This window comes from Schistocerca gregaria, chromosome 2, assembly GCF_023897955.1.
Source record: "Schistocerca gregaria isolate iqSchGreg1 chromosome 2, iqSchGreg1.2, whole genome shotgun sequence".
NCBI classification, from domain to species: Eukaryota; Metazoa; Arthropoda; class Insecta; order Orthoptera; family Acrididae; genus Schistocerca; species Schistocerca gregaria.
In genome coordinates this window covers 504,004,247-504,032,106 of record NC_064921.1, presented here as the reverse complement: position 1 = coordinate 504,032,106, position 27,860 = coordinate 504,004,247, and the positions used below count along the sequence as shown (strand labels likewise).

Below are 27,860 nucleotides of genomic sequence, written 5' to 3'. Positions count from 1 at the left end.
AGTGTGAGAAAATTCCTTGTTCAGAAAAAAATATTGCAGTGGTTGGAAAAAGAGCACAGGTCACACCAGATTATACAACAGGAAATAAAAGTGATCCACGGAACAAATAACCAATATCAGTTATGTGTACGTGTAACAAATGAGCTTAAACCTAATGCCATACATAAAGCAGAATAACTTTTAATGGAAATCTACACCAATTCTGCAGTGAAATCACGGCAGTCTATTAACTCCTCGCTACTATCTGCCAAATAGCATAATAAGGAATCCAAATTCCTCATAAACAGTCCAAAATTTTTCAGTGATGATCTATACACAGTTGCAATTAAAAGTGATACATAATATAAGGGAAAGGCAACCTTTCACCGTTATTGGATTGTGTGTGGATTACAGAAACAGTAACACAAAACACTTTCAAAGTAATAACTTTTTCTAGCACAAGTATGCACATTCACGCACACAGCCACCCAAACACACATTCCTGCAGCCGGAGTTAAGGGATATGGGGAGGGGATAGGGAAGGATACGAGAAAGAAATAGCATGAAAGAGGCAGGTCTCTGGACAGATGACTTTGGTGCCACACTATAATAGTCTCAATAATGAGGCTTGCCATGCCTGTGGGAGTATGTGTTGTCTTATTGTGTGGTTGGGTGTTGGTACCTGTGCTAGAAAAAGAGCCATTGTTCAAAACATAGTGTAAATGCTGTTTCCTGCTAGGTATTTTTGTGCTCTACACATTGATCTGCTATAGCTGGATTGTTACCTTTTCCATAATTTATGTATTGCTACATCCATGAATTTCCATTATTGTTATACAATTAAAAGTGAACTGTTTCTCAGTATTAATTAAAAGTGCACATTTCTGTGAGCTTATCACTACAAAATTTACTTGTCCAATGTTTTTGAACTTAGAATGTCTTAATATGTGTAACAACTCCTCCTTTTCTGGCATTAGTTCTACATGAGTAGCCCGTAGCTCGTGCTTTAGTGGCTAGCGTTGCTGCTCCTGGCTCACAGGATCCTGGGTTCGATTCCTGGTCTCTGCCCGGGGACTGGATGTTGGTGTTGTCCTCCTCACTTCAACATCATCATCATCATCATCATCATTCGTGGCAGTGGCTAGATTGGACTAAGTAAAAAAAAATTGATTGTGTAACAATTGGGACTTCGTAAGGGCACTGATAACTGCACAATTGAGCGCCCCATAAAATGATCATATCATCTGCATGAGTAAGATGCTAGAGTGTAATCTAATTTATCTAACCCTGTGATTACTTAGTTAAACACACAGCCAGTGCAAGAATGTCACTAAAGGGGATGGGAAAGACATCAGCTTAGGCCAACAAAAGACATGGAACATTACAGAGGAAGATGAAGCAAATAGTCAGTTTTGTTTGTTGGATGAGAGAGTGTAGCAGAAATGCTGAAAAAGCGTACTGGTAGAGACTCAAATTTGGGTATCATACACCTCCTGAAAATCTGCTTAAAAAACTCCAAGAAATGAATATTCCATAAAAATTGTGTGTATGTGTGTCTATATATATATATATATTCCGTGAATCCAAAAGTGTGTGTGTGTGTGTGTGTGTGTGTGTGTGTGTGTGTGTGTGTGTGTGTGTGTGTGTATTTTTCACAAAGACCATGTTGGCTGAAAGCTTATTTTGAGACATCTTTTTGTTGTGCCTTTTTGCGACTCTGCATATCCTCCGTATGGTGAGTAGCAACTATTCTAATTGTAATTAGTGAGATACAGTACATATTTTCATTTATATCATAATAGTCATAAACAAAGGAACCCATAAAATATTTTGTAGCTGGCGACCTAGACTCGGCTATTTTCAGTATTTTGGAAGACGAATTGTGACTTGCAAGTAGCCGTAAAAAAAAGTTCTAGTTCCAACCCTTTTAAAAACCTGCACAAGACCGACTTTTAAATCATTTTCTTGAAAGAAAGACATCAGACTACACTATATATCTTCCTTTCCCTGAGAGCTGTGAAGGGGTTGGGGTTCTGAGGGGGGGGGGGGGGGTGTCATGCATTACCTTTGAAATGCTTTGGTCAAAATGCTATTTTTGCTGTTGTTACAGGCTGTTGAAAATGAAGAGTTTTTGCAGAACGCAACATTTGCTCTCAGCCAGTTACGACAAAAGATCATAAATATTAATTCCTGATTATTGCTCAGTTCAAGCCAGACATAAGTTTGCAGTAAAAGACTATAAAATGGAGATTAATACAAGTGATCAGGAAACTGGTATACATGTAACTTAGTGCCATCTACTGTATGTTCACAATGGCTACCAGGCATACCAGTGAACTGAAATACCTTTGGAAGGAAGGAAAGCCGAGCATTTCATCTCTTTCATGATACCACAGTTTTTCATTGCCATGTGAATAGTTTAAACAAAATGGGACCAGGATAAATTATTACTAAAATACATGATAATAACATCACCAACATACAGAAATAACAAGAAAGAAAGAAACAAAAGGGAACAACATTATTTCAATAAAGTGCAGCATAAGAAAAACATATGCTGTCAGTATCCGTTCACACTACAAAATTTCAAGCAACAGCAGGGATGTTGAAAGGAAGGCTCTCAATTTAGACAAAATTTCATGTAACAGGGAAGCTACCAGCTGAAAACCGAACAGGAGATCACAGCGCTATTAAAGATAAGGAAGTTACACAAGCTATAAAGAATTATATAAAAACATTTGGGAGTAGCGCAGTAGTTCTCAACCTGGGGATAATTACCTCCTGATTGGGTAAAATGAAGTTTTCTGAGGGGAAAAACACAGGGATTTGGTTTTGTTTTGGTTTGATTATGAAACAAAATTATTTAAAAATATTTTTACTATTGTCATTATTTCAGAAAACTGTAATACTGATTACATAAATTACCAATAATTACTCTTGAGATGCGGACCGCTCTACCCTTCTCCATCTTTATCGAGCTTTAGTGCTGTTTCGCTTGTACTATGGTTGTCAAGTTAATGGTTTGGCTGCTCCTTCCACACTGCGCCTCTTGGATCTGGTCCACCATTGTGGTATCCATTTGGTCACCGGTGCCTTCCCTACTAGCCCTGTTGATAGTCTCCTGGTTGAAGCTGGAATCCCCCCCCTTCCCCTTTCTGTGCGGTAGTCCCAGCTTCTGATTTCTTATGCAATCACTGTCCGTTCCTCTCCCACTCATCCTTCATATTCTATTCTGTTCCCAAACCAAGGACGTCGCCCACCTGATTCCCGCCCTTGGGCGGGTTTACTGGTTGTGCTCCGCCTTGCGTCTCTTTGCCATGCTTTTCAGCTTCCTTCTTTGTTCTGTCTCCCTTGCTCCCTCCCCAACAGCGCCCTTGGTTAGTTCCTCGGACCCGGATTCGGATGAATCTCCACCGACGTCCGAAAGATTCCGTTCCCCTGATGGTGCTATGTTGTTTTTTCCGCTGAATTTTATGGGAGTTTCAGGATGCTGTTGTTTTTTAAACTGATGGCTCTAAATCTGATTATCGTGTGGGATATGCCTTCATGTCCTCTGTTGGCATGGAAAATCATCTCCCACCAACTACATGTGGGCTATATGAAGTCTTCACAGGTTGTCAGCCAAGTAGCGTCGTCGTCTTGTAGCAACGTTTCAATGGAATGCATCTCCATCATATTCAGGCGAAGTATCAGGATATCGTCAGTCGCGGGCTTATATCTCTGCTGGACTGCTCTCCGCTTCCCGCGGCCGGCCAATCACGCGCCTGTCGAATTGCCCGATGCACCTGGATCAGCCGGTGGTGGGGGTGCGGGGTTCGAGTCCTGGTGTCCGTCTCTGCTCCGTTCGCGGCTATTGGTGGAATGGAACGTCTAAGATCATTTTAAATTAGCTTTTAGAGAGGTTACATGTCACGAAAACTTCTAAGATTTTCTTAAGTTTTGCAGAAAGATCAACACTTTAAGCATTAACAGGCAGGACTGGAATGACTCAGAAGAAAGATATACATTATGTACAGAGTTAACAATGGAAAATCCAGTATGGAATGTAACAATGTTATGAAAAGTAACAATACCAGAGAAGGAAAGTTGCTACTCTCTATATAGCGGAGATGGTGAGTCGCAATAGGCACAACAAAAAGATTCACACAATTGTAGCTTTCGGCCATAAAGGCCTTTGTCAGCAGTACACACACGCGTACGCATACGCACATGCACACACACACACACACACACACACACACACACACACACACACACACACACACACACACACACACAAACGCAACTTGCACACAAGTTTGCAGTCTCAGAGAACTGAAACCACAGTGCGAGCAGCAGCACCAGTGCATGATGGGAGTGGCGACTGGGTGGGGGTAAGGAGGAGGCTGGGCCGGGGAGGGGGATGGACAGTATGGTGGGGGTGGCGGATAGTGAAGTGTTGCAGTTTAGACAGAGGGCAGGAGAGAAGGTGCAGATGGGGGAGGAGGTAAGTAGTGGAAAGGAGAGAAACAAAAAGAAATTTAAAGACTGGGTGTGGTGGTGAAATGATGGCTGTGTAGTACTGGAATGGGAACAGGGAGGCGGTTGGATGGGTGAGGACAGTGACTAACGAAGGTTGAGGTCAGGAGGGTTATGGAAATGTAGGATGTATTGCAGGGAAAGTTCCCACCTGCACAATTCAGAAAAGCTGTTGTTGGTGGGAAGGATCCATATGGCACAGGCTGTGAAGCAATCATTGAGATGAGGGATATCATGTTTGGCAGCGTGTTCAGCAACAGGGTGGTCCACTTGTTTTATGGCCACAGTTCAATGGTGGCCATTCATACGGGCAGACAGCTTGTTGGTTGTCATGTTTACATAGAATGCAGCACACTGGTTGCAGATTAGCTTGTAAATCACATGACTGGTTTCACAGGTAGCCCTGCCTTTGATTTGGATTGGTGATGTTAGTGACCGGACTGGAGTAGGTGGTGGTGGGAGGATGTATGGGACAGGTGTGGCATCTAGGTCTATTACAGATTCAACAACTTTACTATCTGGATTGAAGATGAGGACACCTTATTCACATTCCTCCAGAACCACAACTTCTTCTCCCCCGTTTGCTTCACCTGGTCCTACGCAACCAAACAAGCCACCCTCCCAGATGTTGACCTCCACCTCAGAGATGGCTACATCAGTACCTCTGTCCATATCAAACCTACTAACCACCAGCGATACCTCCACTTTGACAGCTGCCACCCTTCCATACCAAGAAGTCCCTTCCGTACAGCCAAGCCACCCGTGGTCGTCACATCTGCAGTGACGAGCAGTCCCTCTTTAAATATACCGAGAGTCTCACTGAAGCCTTCATTGACTGTAATTATCCTCCCATCCTTGTACAAAAACAAATCTCCCGTGCATTATCTTTCCAGTCTCCCATCACCTCCCAAAGTCCCACAATTGCGCGTGCGAGTGTGAGCTACAATTGTGTGAATCTTTTATTGTGCCTATTGCGACTCTGCATCTCCGCTATATGGTGAGTAGCAATTTTCCTTCTCTGGTATTGTTGCATTCCTTCCTGGATTTTCCATTGTTTAATATTATGAAAAGGATAGTTGCTACCCAGTGTATTGGAGATGCTGAGTTGCAGATAGGCACAAAAAAAGACTGTCAGAAAATGAGCTTTCGGCCAACAAGACGTTCATCGGAGATAACACACACATGTACTCACGCAAATGCAGCTCACACACACACACACACACACACACACACACACACACACACACACACACACACACACACACACACACACACACACACACATATGAGCCTCAGCAGCCACAGGCTGGGGTCATGTGTGTGAAAATTGCATTTGTGTGTGTGTTCTATTTCCGATGAAGGCTTTGTTAGCCGAAAGCTCATTTTCTGACAAGTGTTTTTGTTGTGCCCATCTGTGACTCAGCATCTCCGCTATATGGTGAGTAGCAACATATTCTTCTCATAGTATGTAAAGAGTTACTATTAAAAAATTTCACAAAAGATTATGATCACACTTACTATACTACAGTTTCAAAAGCGTACCTCTAGAATTCTGTCTGCTCCCATGAAAAATGAAAATTCTAAATGTCAGTCATAAATGCTTCAGTTTTTTTATCTGTGTAGCTCACTTGTCACTTAATATTTAAGGTGACTGATGACATGTGGACTCTACCCTTACTTTTGAGACCACTTTTTTTTTCCATCTCACTTTTACCGTTGTGTAACTGCATATGTATGTTAATGCTATTTGTGGTAATATTCCGAAGCAGTATTTGTTTTATTAACTGAACTACTAAAAGCAAAATTAATATCTGTTAAGTACTTGATAATAATGAAGCATCGTATAGGGGCAAGATTCTGGAGCTATTGCAATTCATGCCAGTAACAAGAGTATCTATATTTTCCCTGTCCCATGTACTCGATCATTTGCATCTTTCCTGGATGTCTTCAAAATTCTGCTGCTACAACATGATAACTTGTAAGATTTTTTTGTGTGCCTTTGTTAATGTATTTGATAACAAAATCAACATATTCAGCAACTTTTGCTCTTGGTTGAATTGCTAGTGTTGGGAACAAATAAATAAATATTTTAATATATTTTGCATATGTTCACTCATCAATGCCTTACAGCATAACATTCTAGGGTAACTCATCACTTAGAAAACCACTTTTGATTGCATAGAAGCGAGCAGTCTTAAATGAAATGGCATGTATAAACTGTGCTTGTTGTTTAATATGGATTCATGAGATCTGTAAACAGTGGCTAATTTTATCTTTTTTATCATCATTGTACTGTTCTGTTATGCAGAGGGGGATACCAAACAGCGGCACAGAAGTTTACTTCACAGGACTTGGATGTTGACTGTTCTGGAAAAGTTTTTATGATAACAGGTATCACTTATTTATTTTGCTTATGTTGTTGCAAGTAACAAATAGTTTTTCACCCTGCTGTGCGTTGTAATGTAGAATTTATGTAAATGCTCTTGCAATGTTTGATGAAGACTCAGGGGAAGTAGAAGTAAACACAACACCTCTTACAGTTACATGTCCAGAGATACACTTGATTTAATGGAAAAGATAATGGGTGTACATAAATGGTATAGATTACCTTAAAATAGTGTTCTTGTCGTATAAATACCAGGTGTACAACTTTGCTTCCACCGTTTTTTTTTCTCCCCCAACTTTTGAGGCTTTAATGACATTGGCCACACGTGTATCATTCAAAGTATTTTCAGTTGCTGGCCACTGCTTTCTCCCATCTTTTGCGTAGTGTACAAATCCCGTGTCGAAAAAATTGTTTATCTTTTGAAGCCATCCAGGAATTAATCGATGCAATTTGTGACCTCTTCATGAGATCGGAAGTGTTGGTCAGCCAGGCCATGCGCTATTGATCTGAACAGGTGATTGTCAGAGGGAGCAATGTCTGGAGAATACGGCAGGTGGGGACGTTTAAAAGTATGTTTTGACCTCTTTTGCAATGTGGGGTCAAGCGTTGTCATGCTGCAAAATCACTTTATCGTGCCTCTCACTGTATTGCGGATGTTTGTCTTTTAATGCTCTGCTCAAACGTATTAATTGCATTTGATAATGAGCACATGTTGTTGTTTCACTTGATTTTAACACCTCATAGTACACGACGCCGAGTTGGTTCCACCAAAAGCAGAGCATGATCTTGGAGCCGGGAATACTCGGTTTGGCTGTAGACGTGGAAGCATGGCTGGGGTATCCCCATGACTTTTTGCATTTAGGGTTATCATAATGAACCCATTTTTCATTCCCGGTCACAATGCGATGCTGAAATCCCTTCAGTTTTTGCCTGTGAAGCAACTGTTCGTAAACACACAAATGCCCTTCAACGTCTCTTAGTTTCAGCTCACACGGGACCCAAGTTCCTTCTTTCTGAATCGTGCTCATAGCCTTGAGACATTTTGAAATGGCTTGCTTTGGCACTCCCACTAATCGTGCCAATTTTTGTTGAATTTGACGCAAGTCTTCACTCAGCAATGTCGCCAATTCTGCATCTTCCAAAACATTCTCTCTTCCACCACTATGCTGGTCTGCGATGTTAAAATCACCATTCTTGAAGTGTTGAAACAACTCATGACACGTCCTTTCACTAATAGTGTCCTTACCATATTTACTTGAGAGAATTTGCTGAAACTCGGCTGCTGTTTTCTTCATATTGAAACAAAGCAGTAACACCTACCACAAATGATGAGAATTAGGCTCGTAAACTGACATTTTCAATCAAGAACAACTTTATGATGCAGACACAAATCAACTAATGTTTGAATGAGGTTATGTTGACAGAGGTCCAAGCTAACTGCCTGACATCTTCGATCTGTTCCTTTTGACTACTACTTACCCTTGTCGCACGAATGAAGTAGTTGAGGCAACATAAAAGATTTTTCCCCCCCAAAAAATCTTAAGCAAGCATTGAGGTGTGAGCAGGAGCATCATCGTGATGCAATTTCCATGAGTGGTTTTGCAATACAGTCTGGTACTTTTCTTTGGGCTGCTTCACACAAATGGCACATAACTTCCAGATAGTATTCCTTTTTGACTGTAAGTCTAGAAGGCAGGACCTTGTGATGCCCTATCCCATTGTAATCGAAGAAAACAGTGAAAGAATATTCACATCTGGTAGCACTAGTCTATTTTTTTTTTTCGATCTTCGCTCTTCAGGCAGTTTCCATTGGGACAATTGGGCCTTGGTTTGGATGTCATACCCATATACCCATGTTTCATCAACTGACATAACCTCCTTTAGAATTTGTGGATCATTGTTGACTTCATTCAGCAGTGATCACGCAGTCGGCGCACCTGCTGATGGAAGTCTGTGACTGGGTTGCCCCTGGTAGCTGCCTCAGGTATTTTAAATGTTGATGTGCACTACACTTGTCGTAGCAGTCCAAATTATGACAGCTGTCAGTGGTAAGTGTTGTCACTGGCAGGTTTTATTGGCTGTTGTAATTTTTTTCATAATGCAGAAGCAAGGTGTGTCCATGTCTCATGTTTTCAGAAAATGGCCTAGTGTACTTGATTTCTGAAGAAGATTTGTGAGAGATATTAAAATATGGATGGGTGTCACCTTATCATCAACTGTCAAAAATAAGTCTGGAAGCAATGCTTCTCCATTGTGGTAAGTGTATGTCAGCACCTGTAGGGAATTTCAGGCATATTGTGAAAAGCTTTGAAGTTTTATCTTTTATTTTTGAGAAACTAAAGTTCAGTGACTCTGGCTGGATCATATAGTGATTTTAAAATGATTTTTATATTTCTGGGATGCCTGCAAGAACATTGTAAATAATACTGGTCAGCCAAATTTGGAACTTGGTAGTCGCACTGTCTGATAGAGTTCAGTTAATTCAGTGTGCATAATAAGTATTTATCTGTGATTAAACAAAAATTGGTGAAGCATATCTACTCGTAAAAAGATAAATTATTTTCCGTCTTCCTTTTCTATGATACATAACTTGATAGTAATTTGCTTTACTACAGAACATTGCATAGCTGGGGTAATGTTTATGTATCAAGATTGTTTTGCATAAATACACTATTGGTATTTTTTGGAACTGTATCTTGTTTGCTCTAGTGGGGAGCTAGAGCAGGTAAGATTTTAAATTGTTGAATGCTTGCTGTGAACTGATGCATAATTAGTGTTAATTATTGCAGCGTAAAATCACTGTGGAATGAGTGGCAAGGAATTGTTTTTGTCATTTCAATGTGGGCCACTTCGGTATGAGCAATTTTCTAAATTATTTGCCATAGTAGACACCAATGAATTCCTGTGAACTTAATTGATCTGTGATTGTAAATAAGAATCAACCAAGCTAATCAGTCATGATAAATTATGAATTTGCATTCGGTAAACAACGTACAATAATTTGGAGAATATGTGCTTCACACTGACAGTGAGAACCACATAACCAGTGGGTGACTGTGTGTGTTTTCAGTTGATCATTTACATCATGCTTCCCTTTGCCACTGTGTGCATTACTGTTTCACAACTGTATGCTTGCATACGGACAGCTTCATATTTCATGTAGATGTTTATTCAGATGCACAGCTGTATATGTACATATGTATTTTCTCTTTAACTGTAGATTGTTTCTGGGACTGTGTAATGTTAGCATCCAGATAATGTGGTAATTTGCTTGCTGGCATAGGATATCAGTTCGTCATTATTTAAGGTTAAATTTCAAGTTCACTATTCTTGTTCTACTGATCAATAGAACAGGAAAGATGTACTTGTCATTCAGCCCTAAATATGGAATTGTTCTACTGAGAAGTACCAGAAAAATCCATAAATAAGTTCATTAGTTCTTGATCATATTACTGCTTTAATCAGAGATGTCATTTTTACTCCACACTAATAGAAGATTTTCAGATTCAGTAATCCATTACTTAATTATATTTTGTTGTTATCATACTTATGTGTGGTACTTCGAGATATGACTTCTCTATCTTATTATAAATAGGCTTAATATCCTTAAAGAACTTGCTATCATTTTTCGGGGTAAATCATTCATATCAAGACTGACTAGTTCTACTATATGACTGTGGCAATACAATATTTTGTAGCTTGAAAAATATTGTAATGTCACTTGCTGCCATTTTAAACTTTGTTCAAGCAAGGACACTTTGGCAAATAAGCTTATTAAAATGACAGAATTATCATTTTATTTCTTTTCACCGATCATTTATTTGTATCTTCTGCATTCTTACGAATCAAAATTATTATGTTGCTGATTTGCTCAGAGTTCAATCATATGACGAATAAGCTTTCATTATGTGATACACGATGGAACTGCTCGTTGCAAATGTTAAACTAGGACATTTTATCATGTTGGTAATACATTCCCAAGAAAATATATGAAGTCATTTTTTTCTGATCCCTCCTTGTTCAAAATGAGACATGCAAAATAAACATTTTATGATAATTTCCCAAATCATAATGGATAAAAATACATGAAACATATTTTATAAAGAAATATTAACATTACATCGCTCACACAGTAAAGACAGCAGTGTGAATGAAAATTCAGTGACACTACACTTTCCAGTGTTGTTAGTGGTATTTATGTCCACTGAAAGATGGTAGTACACTCATGTTCAGAAGAAAAAACAGAACACCTTGAATGACTAGAGATAGGACATTCATATTCACAGAACATGTACATTAGTATGTTCTGCAGAAATGACAATCATTTGATGTCAGCCCACATGTTCAAGGTAAACATCTACATCGCTGTGCAACAGCACGTACCAGTAAAATGTGCCCGTGGCTCTCGCTGTCACCATAAACTGAAGGTAATGGATCAATATAAATTGAGCAGACATGCAGGACACCTTGTAAATATATGCACGAGCCATACCACAGATCAGTAACTTTGAAAGACGGCACATTATTGGTGTGAGAGAATGTGATGCATCCATCCGGGTAATTGCTGCTTGTGTGGGACAAAATGTTCCGGCAGTGCATGCATTGGGGGTGTGCAGAATAGTTCACAGGAGGCCATAGAACACGACACAATGGGTCAGGTCACACCACCCTGATCACCCCTGATAAGACTGACGCATCTGAATGGCATTGCAGGACAGATCACCATCATCCTCAGCTCTGGCCCAACACTGGAACACATTGTTCACTATCAGGGGTGACAGTCCGGCGCCATTTATTACAGCATTGGTTTTGTGTGCATCATCCACTTCTCTGCCTGCCTTTGATAATTGTACAGAAATGTGATAGATGGCAATGATGATTGGAATAGTGCCACTGGGGACAGGAGTGGCATCAGATACTGTTTTTGGATAAATGCCAGGTCTTTGTGTTTGAAAATGATGGCCATATTTTGGTCGCTGCAGTCAGGGGGAGGGAGCAGCATCACAGTGACTGCATTCGCACAACAAAAGCACCAACTCGAGGCCTAATGGTGTGGGGTGCTATTGGGTACAAACACAAATCACAGTTGGTTCGTGTCCAGGGCACTGTGACCAGTGTGAGGTATGTGAATGACATAATGTGACCCGTAGCCATACCCTTACTGTGCAATATCCCAGACACTATTTTTCAGCAAGACAATGCAAGAACACATTTTGGTGTTCAAACACATGCCTTCTTGGTGTCACAGGATGTCGGTCTTTTGATCCAGCTCATTAGACTTGTCACCAGTGGGAAATTGTGGCATATGGTGGAACGAAGGGTGCAGTCCCAGCACTGTGACTATGGGTGAACTTGGGATGGCTGTATCATAGGATGCCACTCGCACATTATACATGTTGATGCCATCATGCAAGGAACAAGTTATCACAGCCAATGGCAGGCCCTGTGTCTACTAGGCAAAGGACATGTGCTGAATCAAGGTGACTGAAATGCTAATCATTTCTGGAGAGCAAACTGATGTACTTGTCCTTTGATTATGGACCTCCTTTCTGGAGGCATTCCGGGTGTTCTGTTCTTTTTCTTTTTTTCTGAACATGAGTGTATAATTGAATCCTAAAAACATCACTTAAAATATTTTCATTAATTCATAGAGATGGGATGGCAAAAAATGATTATTACAAATTACTTCTCATTTACAGCTGGCTGATGCCAGTTTGCAGGGTGGTTACTTCTGAATCCACAGTGGTGTATGCAGGAAGCTGTGGTATGGAGTCAACAGTACTGTGGTGAGCACAAATTCAAGAATGAATACTCAACAAAAATGGTCCTTATTATTGGGCACTTCTCTTACAGCTCTCTGACAAAAATAACCCAGCAGCTGATCGCAGTTAATAAGTAGCAAGAGATAGTGTATGCTGAGGCAGGAGAATATTGCCACAGCACAATGACAGCTAGTGGTTGTCGTGATCTTGCTGACATAAGTAGGGTGTCAGCTCCAAGGCACAATGAGGCTAGTCAGCAAAGCTGGTGAGCATAGTCTATGAATCAAGGCAGCTGGCAGGAATGTGCAGACTCTGGGAGTTGAACTCTGAAACCTCAGAGGCTGACTGTAGTGTCGAGCAATGGCACTCTCTACCCAGCCTCACCGTGTGGATCCAGTTTCAATGCTGGAACCATCAGGGATAGCTGATGACTTGTACAGCAATGGCAGAGACTGGCTGTGCGGTCGTGCAAAGGCACACGCTGGCCAGCATCGCTGTGCAGTTCCAGTTTGAAGCCAAGAAATACACTCCTGGAAATGGAAAAAAGAACACATTGACACCGGTGTGTCAGACCCACCATACTTGCTCCGGACACAGCGAGAGGGCTGTACAAGCAATGATCACACGCACGGCACAGCGGACACACCAGGAACCGCGTTGTTGGCCGTCGAATGGCGCTAGCTGCGCAGCATTTGTGCACCGCCGCCGTCAGTGTCAGCCAGTTTGCCGTGGCATACGGAGCTCCATCGCAGTCTTTAACACTGGTAGCATGCCGCGACAGCGTGGACGTGAACCGTATGTGCAGTTGACGGACTTTGAGCGAGGGCGTATAGTGGGCATGCGGGAGGCCGGGTGGGCGTACCGCCGAATTGCTCAACACGTGGGGCGTGAGGTCTCCACAGTACATCGATGTTGTCGCCAGTGGTCGGCGGAAGGTGCATGTGCCTGTCGACCTGGGACCGGACCGCAGCGACGCACGGATGCACGCCAAGACCGTAGGATCCTACGCAGTGCCGTAGGGGACCGCACCGCCACTTCCCAGCAAATTAGGGACACTGTTGCTCCTGGGGTATCAGCGAGGACCATTCGCAACCGTCTCCATGAAGCTGGGCTACGGTCCCGCACACCGTTAGGCCGTCTTCCGCTCACGCCCCAACATCGTGCTGCCCGCCTCCAGTGGAGTCGCGACAGGCGTGAATGGAGGGACGAATGGAGACGTGTCGTCTTCAGCGGTGAGAGTCGCTTCTGCCTTGGTGCCAATGATGGTCGTATGCGTGTTTGGCGCCGTGCAGGTGAGCGCCACAATCAGGACTGCATACGACCGAGGCACACAGGGCCAACACCCGGCGTCATGGTGTGGGGAGTGGTCTCCTACACTGGCCGTACACCTCTGGTGATCGTCGAGGGGACACTGAATAGTGCACGGTACATCCAAACCGTCATCGAACCCATCGTTCTACCATTCCTAGACCGGCAAGGGAACTTGCTGTTCCAACAGGACAATGCACGTCCGCATGTATCCCGTGCCACCCAATGTGCTCTAGAAGGTGTAAGTCAACTACCCTGGCCAGCAAGATCTCCGGATCTGTCCCCCATTGAGCATGTTTGGGACTGGATGAAGCGTCGTCTCACACGGTCTGCACGTCCAGCACGAACGCTGGTCCAACTGAGGCGCCAGGTGGAAATGGCATGGCAAGCCGTTCCACAGGACTACATCCAGCATCTCTACGATCGTCTCCATGGGAGAATAGCAGCCTGCTGCGAAAGGTGGATATACACTGTACTAGTGCCGACATTGTGCATGCTCTGTTGCCTGTGTCTATGTGCCTGTGGTTCTGTCAGTGTGATCATGTGATGTATCTGACCCCAGGAATGTGTCAATAAAGTTTCCCCTTCCTGGGACAATGAATTCACAGTGTTCTTATTTCAATTTCCAGGAGTTTATGTGGGTTAGATGATTGCTTGCAGATCAGTGGCATAGACTGGCTGAATTGTCGTCGGGCAATGGCACCCACCGACCAGTCACAACCTGTGACTGCAGTTAGAAGTATGGAACCATCAGGCCTAGCTGACGGCTTGCAGATCAGTGACAGAGACTGGGCAGAATGTTTAAAAAATGGCACCCAGTGGCCACCTTCACCTTGCAAATCATGTTTAAAGTCCAGAATCATTAGGACTAACTCACAGCTTGGATCTCAACAGCAGAGATTGACTGGATTGTCAGGCTGTGGCACCTATTGGCCAGCCTCACTTTGCCGATCCTGTTTGATGCCTGGAACCATCTGGCATAGGTGTCAGCATGCTGACCAGTGGCGGAGACTGGCTAGAGTGTCAGGCAGTGGCACCTGCCATCCAGCCTTACACTGCTGGTACAGTCCAAAGACTGGAATCATCAGGGCTAGCTGATGGCTTGCAGATCTGTATCAGAGACTGGCTGTAGTGACAGCAAAAGATATCCACTTGCTAGCCACACCTTGTGGATCCAGTTTAAAGCCCAGAACAATCAGGGTTAACCGACAAAATGCAGGTCAGTACCAGAGACTGGCTGCAGTGTCAGACAGTGGTGCCCACTGATCAGCCTCACAATGCATCTCCATTTTGAATCCTGAAACCATCATGGTTAGCTGACAGCTCCCTGATCGGTAGCAAGGACTGGCTGGAGTATCAGGCAATGGTCCTCGGTGGTCAGCCTCGCCTTGTGGCTGCAGCTTGAATCCCAGAGCTGCCAGGGCTAGCTGATGACTTGCAGATCAGTGGCAGAAAATGGCTGGAGTGTCACGCAATAGCACCTACTGTCCACCCTTGCCTTATTGATCCAGTTTGTAACCCAGAACCATCAGGGCTAACAGACGGCATGCAGATCAGTGGTGGAGACTAGCTGGAGTGTCAGGCAATGGCTCTAACTGGCCAGCCTCACCTTCCAGGTGCAGTTTGAAGCCCAGAACCATCAGAGCTAGGTGACCGTTTGTATCAGTGGTGGAGACTGGCTGGAGTGTCAGACATTGGCACACGTTGGCCAGCATCACCTAGCAGATCCAGTTTGATGTGCAGATCCATCAGGGCTAGATAACAGTTTGCAGATCAGTGGCAAAGAGTAGCTTGAGTGTAATGCAATGGCACCCTCTGGCCACTCTCACCTTGCAGATGCAATCTGGAGCCTGGAACCATGAAGGGTAGCTGACGACTCATTATTTAGTGGCTTCACTCAATTGGTGGTACTGCTCAATGAGGCTGCAGTAGCTAGCTGCACATTTGATAGATGACTGGTTTGGAGACTGAGCCAGTCGAATCCCTGGAGCCAGAGGAATGTTGCTACTGGGTGAGCTCGGAGCACTATGGACAGTTGTGTTATTAGAGGAGGTAGTGTCCCATCACATAGCCTCCTATAGAAATGCAGTGTTTTGCTACAGCTTGTAACATTACACTGCACTGCTGATGGTGGAACACTGATTTTAGGCACTTCAATGCCCAGCAGCAGAATTAAGCCAGTGACTAGCTCACATGTCCTTGGCTGGTAATAAAGTCCTGCCTGAAGCTGATGTTGCCACATTTCGTCCCCCTTAGGGAGAATTTGTTTCTCTGAATTCCAAGTTGATGCTGGACTTGTGAACTATTAAAACAGTGTGGTGCAACTGTGTCCAAGGTAAGAAATATTAATTGTACCACACACACTTTCCTACCCAGGCCACTGGCATTTCTGAGTGGCTTGTTTGGTCGATGAGTAACCTCAATATAAAATTCACTGAATTTTAGCAACCAGTGCTTTAACGTGCTTGAATTTTTTAAAAAGATAATAGCTATCTCAGTGCTGCATAATCTAGTATGATGTTGAATTTTCTTCCTGTACAAATAACTTATCTATTTTATGCTGGAAATGAGACTCATTTGTAGAGTTATTCTTTTATGCTGTATTCATCTCTCAGGAGCCATGGGTCCAGATGCTCTGCTTTATCCTGTTCCTGGCTTAATACACAGCCAAGCCCATGATTACTCACAGTGCTTGCCAGCACAGTTTGCTTCTCATGATTTGGGGAAACTAACATCATTCTGGTTGTTGGGAACTCTTTCAATTGACTGAACACACAATTACGCCTCGGAGATCAGTGTAATGTCACTCCTTTCTTCAGTCGATGAGTGAGCAGTCATGCTATTGTCACAGATTTTGTTACAAACTTCCTGTGATAATTTTCCAGGCCCAAGAAAGGCTGCACCTCTCTTTCTGTACATAGTACCAGAAAACCTGTACAGCTTTAATTTTCCTGAGGTCCATCTGGACACTCTTGCGACTGTTTTTTGGTGCTAAGTATTATACTCCTTCCGGTTTGAAGAGACACTTTTCTAGGTTGGGCTTAGATGTGTCACATGCAACCACTTATATACTTACCTTAGCTCCAATAATGCTCTTTCATGTTTTTCTCAAAGTCAGTTATGTCATCTAAATAGAACATGCACTATCTAGATTTCAGTCCCCGCAGTATCCCATATAAGAGGTTGTGAAATGTGGCTGATGTTAAATGGTGATAACAACTCAGCAGATCCATGGAAGGTAGAAAAATATCTGAATTGTCCCAAATTCTCCATTATATTCCAAATTGGATAAGCATCTGCAACCATACATTTGTTAAGGTACTGACAGTCACAACAAAAGTGCTACATCTTCATTCCATCTTCATGTTTTTTTTGGAATAATTACCACTAGTGCTCCCCAGGGACTGGTACTCTTCTCAACAATACTATATTGTAGCTGTTGGTTAATGAATTCTTCCATCACAGGTGGCAGGTGATGTGATATAAAAGATACAGTTTACAATACACAGGCAGTTCATTCAGTTGGAGTTCTATGTAGTGTCATTGGGGTTGTTAGCAAAGACCCATCAGGATTAAATAGCTCTTCATATTCTCACAGTAACTGCTCCGTTGGTATCTTCTCTGCTACTTCCAGGTGTACTACCTTCTGTAATGCTGCTCAACTGGCAACTTGCTTTAGCTTACGGTCCAGATTTGTTCTGTCTAAATCATGTTCCTGCAAGATCTCTAAATTGGGGACAGTTCTATGTATCTGGTGCCAAAGATACCTATCCTGAAAGGGACTATCTTCTCACCATCTAACTCCTGTACACATACAAAACTCCTGCATATTAAGCACCATTCCGCATTTTTCTGTAAAGGTTCTACTGCTTGCAATACATTTATTGGCAGATTATTTCCTGCATGCACCTACAGTATTTTTTCAGCACCTTGTGGCACTATGTTGTCCAAATTTATCCTTAGTGGCCATTCATGCAGTGTAAGTGGTTCCCCTTGCTTCAGGTATGAACCTTGTGGCAGTCTGGACTATTGGCAGTTTCCACCCTGATGGAACAATGTCACAGCGAATTGTACCATGCACCAATTTAGATCAGTTTAGCATGATGTTCAAGGAAAATATCTAACCCTAAGATACCACAGTAACCATTGCCTGTATGAGGCTAAACTTCCTTACAAAAACAGAAAATTTTTTACTTATCCTAAAAACTCATTACTGTCAAACCCTGTAAATGATGTCATTTCCACCCCCTCTACGTAATCTGCATTATATTGGACTCAACCTCGTATTTCCCATGTCATCCATATTTGCTAGGAACACCTGTGAATGTATGTCCAACAAAAACTTACACTTCCTTCCATCCAGTAAGTTGTGTCATTGTAAGCAGAATTCCACCATCTCTCACATTTTGGCTGTGCTTATATTTATTGGGAGCTCCATATGGTGGCTCCAGAGCCACCATTGCCATTTGATGATGTGTTACTGTTCCCACCCCATGTCCACGTATCATGCCCCCTGTTAGGCTTGTCTTCAATCCTGTTCTGGATGACCAGTTTGCCTGCTTTTCTCACAGTATGGTTCACAGCATTCTTGCCGTATGTGAACTGTTGTTCTGTAATGTGTAAGTTCCGTGGTGAAAATTCCTTTCGATCCCAAACTTGGGCCATTGTGTCTATCTCTTCTAATGCTGTTGCTGCATTATCTGCCTGCATTTATACCTTCTGATTCAATAAGGTCTAAACCACCTCTGTTGTGGTAACATCCACCTCTGGTTCATTAATTGCTAAGGCTGTGTTCACAATAAAAAGAAAAATACAACATGAATGGAATCAAGAGCACAGTCATATTTCCTGCCACTGAACACACCTAATTCTTATATTTGAGTGTTAAGCATGGAGATTGCCTATATTCCCTTGTATGATGTCCATGTTTCTCTTCAAGTTACCAAGACACAGAATGCCCAACCTTGTCACTTGCAAAAGGTTCATTTTCACACATGTTGAGATGATGTCCCATATGTTGCTTTTAGGTACTGGCTCTTCTTACATCAATGTGACAGCCATCTGATGCCATTGTTGCAGGATTTCCAGAGTGGTGTGTGCATGACACTGAGAGACAGATTCTCTGGTACTGCAGCAAGTACATTCACAAACGCTGACTCAACAGTAACATTGTTCATTATTCTGTAACTCTCATACAGCATAGTAGCCCAGAAGCTAGTCACAGCTAGTTAGCAGCGAGTAATGTAGTATGCTAAGGCAGTGGAATACTGCTGCAGTCAAACAATGGCCGCCAACGGTGGCACACTTATTGACAAATGTAAGGTATCAAAGGTGTCAGCTCCACAGCAAAGTGTGACTAGTTAGCTAGGCAGACCAGCATTGTCTGCAGCCTGAGGCATCTGGCAGGAATGTGTAGACATCCTGAGTTGAACCCAGAGCCCTCAGGGTCTGACTGGAGTGTCAGGCGATGGCACCTAATAGCTGGCCTCACCTTTGCAGATCCAGTTGGATGCCCAGAACCATATGGGCTAGCTTGTGGCTCATAGACTGGCAGCTTCACTTAATCGGTAACACTGCTTGGTGAGATGGTAGAAACTCAGACATACATTAACTGATGACTGGTGTAAAGATTGCTCCATTTGAATATGTGGTGCCAAAGGAATGCTGCTTCTGGTCGAGCTGGGATCATTTATACTTGCCCTGGCCGGATGTGGTATGACAGGAGTTTGCCGGCTGTGGAAATTCAGCATAGTGCTAGGATTTGCTGCAATCTAGTCTACCACTGATATTAGGACACTGCATAGCTGGATTCCTAAGCCAGTGTCCAGGTGCAGAATTTCATCAGTGGCATGCCCATGGCTGGCTACAAAGCACTGTCTGATGCTGTTGCTGCAGTGCCAGGAATTGCACAAAGTAAGCAGATTACCAACAACTTAGACACCCTATGGATAAACTTGAAGAAACATGACTGAGAAATCTGCATGGAGTGTTGGTAGGACACAATAATTCTTGCCAAGGTGATACTAATGTGATAGTGGAAGCTAAATAGGAACATAGGTGGGAGGTGATCCCACATTTTTCACATTTGCCCTGTCTTGCCTCCTCAGCCTTCCATCTTTTTCATTCTCTGTTCAAAAACCTATAAAGGAACTTCACTGACTTTAAAGATGGTGTTTAACTGTGCCGTGCACCTTAAATTCCTAACAAGAATATTTTCCCAGGAGTCAGACTGAAAAACTGTGCCATTGTTGGGAGAGAACCATCAGCAATAGAGGAGGATAGAGTACTTGTTGTTTTCTTATGTTGCTTATTTCAAAAGCTTTTATTACAACAGCAAAATATAACAAATTTTTGTGTCACCTCATTATGAGTAAATGTGTGGTGCTGATTGTGAAATTGAATATCTGCTAATTACAATAATGAATAACTGCTTATAGAACACATAGAAATACCAAGAGGTAAGAAAACAAATTTCAATTACTAACAACTGAAACTCAACTATTTAATAATATTTTTCAAGAAAGCTGACTGACTGACAAGAATGTGTGAACTTCTGTGAGAACATCACTGACAACCAAAAGCTGAGTTGCATTAATACCTTCATGTTTCATTGTCATTAGAATGAGTTGTCAGTTGTTATTTAGACTCATCAGTAGATATAAGTAAACAAAAATCAACAAAATGTTTGCATATAGTAACTTGGTATCATGATTTTTCTATTTTTCGGATATTTTCAGGAGCCAACAGTGGAATAGGCAAATGTGTGACATTAGAAATAGCAAAAAGAGGTGGAACTGTACACATGGTTTGCAGAAATTCGGAGAGTGCAGATGCAGTTAAGGATGAGATTGTGAAAACAACTCAAAATGAGGTATGTAAAATAAAATTCATCGCTACAAAACATGAACGTCATTCCCAAAATTTGATAAAGTGGTACAAATTGCTTAGTTTCCAAAAACATACCTTCAGAGCTTCTAAACAACTCCCCTTGGTCACGTGCTTCTGCAGAACCACTTGTAAAGCTCCATCCCCTTAGAATGTTGAACACTTATAGGCATGTATCATTTATATATATATATATATATAAAAAAAAAAAAGGAAATTGTGTGGGGAGCAGCTAGATATTTTTCATAAAGTGAATATTCATATTGAGGAAATACTTTTGTGTTTGTTATCCTTGAGACTAGTGGAATTTGCATTTGTGGATCAAGATTTGGTGTAGTCCAGATTTAGTCACTTCTGTATTATTTTAAGAAGCTTGACAAGTCATACTCTAGTGCACCAATTTGTTTACTCTCCTATGTTCTTGAAGTGTGATTAGGGTGATGTGCCGTCTTTCAGTGAGGAAAAAGTTCACCGCACGTTTAACAATACACTTGCTCTGTTGGTAGAATAAAGGAAAGGCAACCATTGACCTATAGCTGATGGATGTGTGACTGGATTGAACTGTTACGGGCTCATTTTGATTCCAGTTGTGTTAAATATTGATTTTGACCTTGCAGAACTGAACATAATGACCCTATGTTGATATATCTCCAGAAGTTAAGCTTTATATTTTTAGGTTACTTCATATGTTACCAGTTGGCTCCAAACCTTTCTCACATGAAAATTATCATGTAAAATCTTAGAGATGGATTCTAATCAAGCCTAAGAGTATACTGAATGAGCAAGTAGGTGCAGTTGGTATACTCATCAGACAGGCACTGAACACATTATGCATTTCTTTCACTTATGCACACCTTACTGGAATGCTGTCCTTGTGTGATGTATTAATTTTAGAAATCTCTCCAAGTATTGGCCCTGGCTCAGCTTCAAGTTATACAAGTGAAATGCAGTATCTTTCTTTTATCTATATTCAGCAGTAAAAATGCTGAATAATATTACAGAACTGCTTTAGGTGTGTAATCCATACTGTAGCTGAATTAATTAAAAACTGTTACTTATTTGTCAATGAAAATAATCAGTTTTTGAAAACACACCAAGTGGCAGCAGGAAAACACACATACAAAAGGTATTACTTATGCAAGCTTTTGGAGCCAGTGGCTCTTTCTTCTGGCAAAAGGATTGGAGGGGATGAAGAGAGGCGAAGGAAAATAGGACTGGTGACGTTTAGGAAAAGGGGTAGAGTTTTGACCCTAAGCCAGAGTTTTGGGTGACTTTTCATAAACCTCACCAGTCCTATTCCTTCACCCTCTTCCTTCCCCTTCAACCCTTCTGCCAATGACACTGCCAGGAGGAGGACCCTCTGGCTCCGAAAGCTTGCATATGTAATAGCTTTTGTACGAGTGCTTTCCTACTGCCGCTTGGTGAGTATGAAAACAAAGATTCCAAGACTTACCAAGCGGGAAAGCGCCGGTAGACAGGCACAATAAAATAACACACAAACACAAACACAAAATTACGAGCTTTCGCAACCAGCGGTTGCTTCATCAGGAAAGAGGGAAGGAGAAGGAAAGATGAAAGGATGTGGGTTTTAAGGGAGAGGGTAAGTAGCCATTCCAATCCCAGGAGCAGAAAGACTTACCTTAAGGGGAAAAAAGGATAGGTATATACTCGCACGTGCACACACACACACACACACACACACACACACACACACACACACACACATATATATATATATATATATATATACAAGCAGTCTGTGTGTGTTATTTTATTGTACCTGTCTACCGGCGCTTTCCCGCTTGGTAAGTCTTGGAATCTTTGTTTTACTTATTCAGTTTGATCTGTCATCAGTGCAGACGAAAAGATTCGTATGAAAGTTATTGCAGTTGCTTTTTCCGTGGATGTTGTCCTGTAGCTTTTTTCTTCAAAGAATCTCTGTAAACTAATGTAATGACCTTGGTATTTATATGTTAATTTACAGTGACAATTTTTTAATAGCTATTTACTCTTAATTAAATGTTGACACGCCAGTATGCATTGACAATTCTTTTTTAACAGCTGTTTACTCTTAATTTACTAAAAATTGCAAATTTCATATTGTCCTGATGAAATCGGTGCATTAGTAAGAGAATGACGTGGATAAATATTTTAGTCAAAATAGTTTTCTAAACTAACTGCATGTTACATGCTGGTGAACAATTTTAATTATCTATACTGACATGTTTCTGCATGACAATAAAAAGTAGTAATTTCACAAAAAATCAATAGAATTCTCAAATTAAGTATATATGCTTTGATGAGATAAACGTATACTTCTATAGAATGGAAACATGGAAATGGTCTTATGGCGTCAGTGACCGGGAGTTCCCAGGTGGGAAGTTTGGCCGCTAGGTGCAAGTCTTATTGAGTGAGACGCCACATTGAGCGACTTGCATGTTGACAGTGGAGATGAAATAATGATGATGACAGCACAACATCCAGTCCCTGAGGGGAGAAAATCTCCCACCCCAGCTGGGAATCGAACCCGGGCCGCCATGCATGGCATTCCAATGCGCTGACCGTTCAGCTATTGAGGTGGGCTGTGGAATGGAGTTTCAACTGCAGTTGCAATAGCTGTATATTGTAATTTCAGCTACAACTGTACAGCATCTCAGTATGACAGTTTGTCACCAGGCAAACCAAACAGCAACTGATTATGAATATAAATAAAAAATAACATTAAATTTCCTTAATAGTTTTATAACAATAATAATAATAATAATAATAATAAGTGAGGGCATAGTCAGCCGAAGTCAGTCCTCTTGTGATCGCAGTCTCACCCCATTGATCCTATAGTGGCCATATCTGCTTGGCATCTACAGTTTACACAGGATGGACGTCATTCAGTGGTAATTCTAATGGTTTCCCATCTTTACTGCTGCAAAAGTTCATTAGTTTGTAAAAATGAAGTTACAAGCCTCGTTTGAGTAATGAGTTGGATTGTCCTGTAGTTCTCTAGTATTGTAAATAAGAGGGGTATAAAAGGGGAAGTATTAGTGTTCAAATGTTAATGGGATGATAGCTATAGAGTATATCAATTTAACTTTGCTGTCGTAATCCATTGTACTTGCTTCTTCATGGTGGCTCAATGATCTGAGATTATTCCCTGCTGTTGGCACAGTAGGATAAAAGATTTTATATCTTTGCTGCATATCAATATTTGAACTAAAGGTTTATTCCCAATTGTACTTCACAAGTAAAACCAGAAGATACTACTTCTTACAACAGAACACAACTGAGTCCAGATTACTGACTGACATTAACACGCACCAGAAATAAACTAAGGCTGATACAAAGTGACCAGCGATACTCAACGTCACATCGCATTTCAAAGGTACTGCAGTTACATATTGATTGTTTACACCAAAAGATACAGTTTATAAGTCAGCAATAGACTCCGATAGATGTTTAAATAGTAATACTGATAAATTTGAATCATTTCAAAAGATTCTTTCAGAATTAAAATGAACACAACAGTCCATGTTTTGAAATATTTTCTTTCTAAACATTTTAATATATTTGTCCGTAAATGAAGTAATTGGCTATAATTTATTGAATCATAACAAAGAAAACTGAAATGTATATGATACCTGAAATATGTTTTGTGTATTTAGCACTGAGTATTTGTACATATTGAGTATTTGTCTGTGTGTCACATGTTCTGGTTTGTGCTGAAGATAATGTCATTAACCACTTCCATTACAACATGGAACATTAGAAAAAATGAGAAATCAGTTTTTCTATACATTAATTGATTTAAAAATCCATATTATTTGTTCTTTGCTGAAGAGGGAGAAATATGAGTACCATTGACCACATTCTGTGGCAATACTGGCTGTAGCTTACTATTTGCTGTTATTTCCATCTTCATGCCACTTCTTTCCTGTCTTATGTAGTTCAGATGCTAAAGTCAGTCATTCAAGCTACTGATCAACACTCACTCCAGCTTTGAACCCTAAAAGAAGGTAATTTTCTCAGATGGAAACATCTCAAATTCAACTTGTGACTGCCCTTGTTGTGGAACATTGCATCGACAAGGAAAATTCATATTAGAAAACTGTAAAATTACACGTAGACAGAACAGTTGGCCGGTACTTAACTTTAGGCAGTGAAATCATAAGTATTGCCAGTAAAGCATGTAAAGGTATAAAAAACTATTCCTATCTTTCAGATTCAGAAGCTAGGAATAGTTTTTCTGTTTTAAGTGTTTGTCAGCAGTGCTTGGAATTTCATTTCCTGAAGGTACGGTAAGTCTGTGAAGATACGGTAAGTAATGGTCCGCAATTCTGTCTCCTCATAATTTTGCACATTGTAAAACATTATCAGTGAAGCCATACCAAAGACAACTACCATTCCCATATTATTATCTGTTGTGAAGCCATTGGACAACTCTCTCTTGAATCAGTACTAAAAATGGTACACGCCAATTGTGAGACGTGATATTTTTGCTTTTGACAGTGCCTAATGGCATAGGACTTTCAAGGTATGTTGTACTACAGGATGATATACTGTATTTTATATGATTATCTGTATACATAGTATTGTGATATATTAATCTGTTACCTTGTTTTCTGGCACTTGATAATGGGATATCCTAGTCCCAAAATGTGGTGAAAATATCACTCTCAGTAACAAACCTATATTGCTGAAACTTGGACCAAACAAAATGTCACAGTGTTAAGTTAGTAAACGTGCATTCAAGAGGAATAATGTTGAAAAACTCATCTTACCTTTCAGATGTGTTATTCAGGGTGTATACGAACCTGGAGATCTGGGAAAAACCCGAGAATTTTTTCATCCAGGAGAAAACTGGGAAAACCCTGGAATTTTTTAGAATTCTGAATTTTTCATTGTTTTAGTTTTCAGTTAAATTTTTGTTACATCGACTGGTAAGAACCAATACTCTAAACAAAGGATGTTACTGTATCTTGCTACTGCAGAATAATAAGGCAGCAATAAAACATGAAAGAGAGAAAAAACCAAAAATAAAACTTAAATTTCAAAGGAAATGCGCCATATTCAACAACAAAGCAATGCTCATAAAAGTGTCTGCCAACAGCAAAATGTGTCATTGGCTTTAGGAAGACAATGCAATGCTTCACAACAACAACAAATTGCCTCCAGTGAGTATGATGTCACATCTGTTTACATTGGATACATTTGAGCAATTGTGAGTGAGCTCATGTGCATGTGCAGTTGAGTCACGTAATATTAGAACCTTCTCCTACTTCTGGCTACAGAAGGGTGGCAGTTAGCTGTATAAGCAGTAGCAGCAAGCAGCCAGATGTTACCTGGAAAAATTTTACTGGCATGCCTAAGCTGCCAGATTCGCATATGGACAACAAGCCTGGATCTAGGGGGTGAGGGCAAACTGAGGTATCTGCCCATGGGCAGCAATTTCAAGGGGGGGGGGGGGGGGTGCAACTTCATATTCTTGAGGGGGGAAAAAACCTTATTTCACTAGGTGTTTAGCATGCAGCACGCATTGCTCTATCGATTATTCATATGACTTTGAAAAGCATCCCTCTTGGTTTTTGAACACATTCTAAGTTGATTTCTGAATGAATTATAAGTTGACTTTTGAATGTGTGCATAGTGTACATGATGTCTCTGCCTGCGAAATCCCCGTCGGATCTAGAAATAAATTTTCCTGCAGACAAAAAGGGGATGGGGCTAGACGAGCTGAGCGAAATTAAGTGGAACAGTTGAATGCCAATCGCTGTTCATGTGGTTTACTGTGTTTGCAAATAATCAGTGTTGTTATAATTATTAGCAAAATCTGTAGATTCAGACTACCAGAGAGGAAATAAATGTCTAACAGGAATAACAGGCAAGAAATATTTCTTATTATCTTCTCATCCAAGCAAATGATATTTAGAAGAAAATTTTTGGATGGACCGCTACATTAGTAAAAGACAGTTGCACAGTCCATGGCTAGCAACCGCTTACGTTCTATTCGGGGAGTAGCATGGAAAATGCGTTGTACAAACACGTTATAACACCTAACCGGAGAATAAACATGGGGTAACTAAACTGGTGATTGTGACAGGATTAGTGAAGTTAATTAGAGAATAAATTTTGACACTGGTAGGAATAGTTACGGAATTGGTGATGACAAGATTGTGTGTTAGAATGAGGAAGGTGAATAAACAGGAACATTACATAAATTATGGAAGAATATACGATTCCAAATTTACATAAAAAATTTTATACTACTACTTTTCGATCTCGTGCTTCAGAAGCTGGAGGATATGAATGAAATGTGAAACTGTTTCCTAGCACACAACTTTTAACTTGTAAAAGGGTGTAATAGGCATTTGATACTGGAACTTCGTGAATTGTATTCTGTCGTGTTATAAACATGACCGTTTGTGCCAATACAGTCTCATTTATTTGGCGTGTCCTACAATTGCTGCAATATTAGGCAGGTCTATTTCATTTTATCTAGCAGACAGTAACAAAAATACACGTAAGCCGATCGAGAAATACGCCAGTCTTGGGGTACTATTTGTATTAACACCTTTTTCAGTATTACACAATGATATTTCGTTTTTTCCTGTAGCAAAATATTTGACGAACTTTGAAGAGGTAATAGATTCTTTCCCAGAAAGGAAAGCATGCCATGTAAAGCTGTAGCAATATTAGAGAGAGAAAATCCTAGGACTTAAGGATTGAAGGAATGTGCACTGTCTTGCTTGTCTCTTGTCTCTATTGGTTTTATTTATCCTATATTTAATGTCATGTCACATGCAACAGCGAGTTATTAGCTAATAGGCAATAAAGAGTGCAAATTTTCTGAAGAGTTCTTGTTCTGCCGGTGACAAATAATCCCATCCAGTATTAATTTTTAGTTTTTTAAGAGGAGCATGTCTTATATTGCCTCAAACACATATATTTTATGTATCAGTTTCTTCCGAAAGACGTGTGCTACAAAATAAAATATTTTTGAAAAAACTTTTTTTTTTACCCCCTCCTGCATC

At 41.0% G+C, this 27,860-nt stretch overlaps 1 protein-coding gene across 3 annotated transcripts in view; it reads left to right on the top strand.

Moving 5' to 3' along the window:
* The window catches only part of LOC126328777 (dehydrogenase/reductase SDR family member 12-like), a 90,440-nt gene that overhangs the window by 5,577 nt on the left and 57,003 nt on the right, over nucleotides 1–27,860 (top strand). For all 3 annotated transcript variants that reach the window (XM_049996069.1, XM_049996068.1, XM_049996067.1), the window contains exons 3-4: nucleotides 6,806–6,888; nucleotides 20,691–20,824. In XM_049996069.1, the coding sequence (XP_049852026.1) occupies nucleotides 6,806–6,888; nucleotides 20,691–20,824 (217 nt within the window). The remainder of the gene's footprint in view (nucleotides 1–6,805; nucleotides 6,889–20,690; nucleotides 20,825–27,860) is intronic.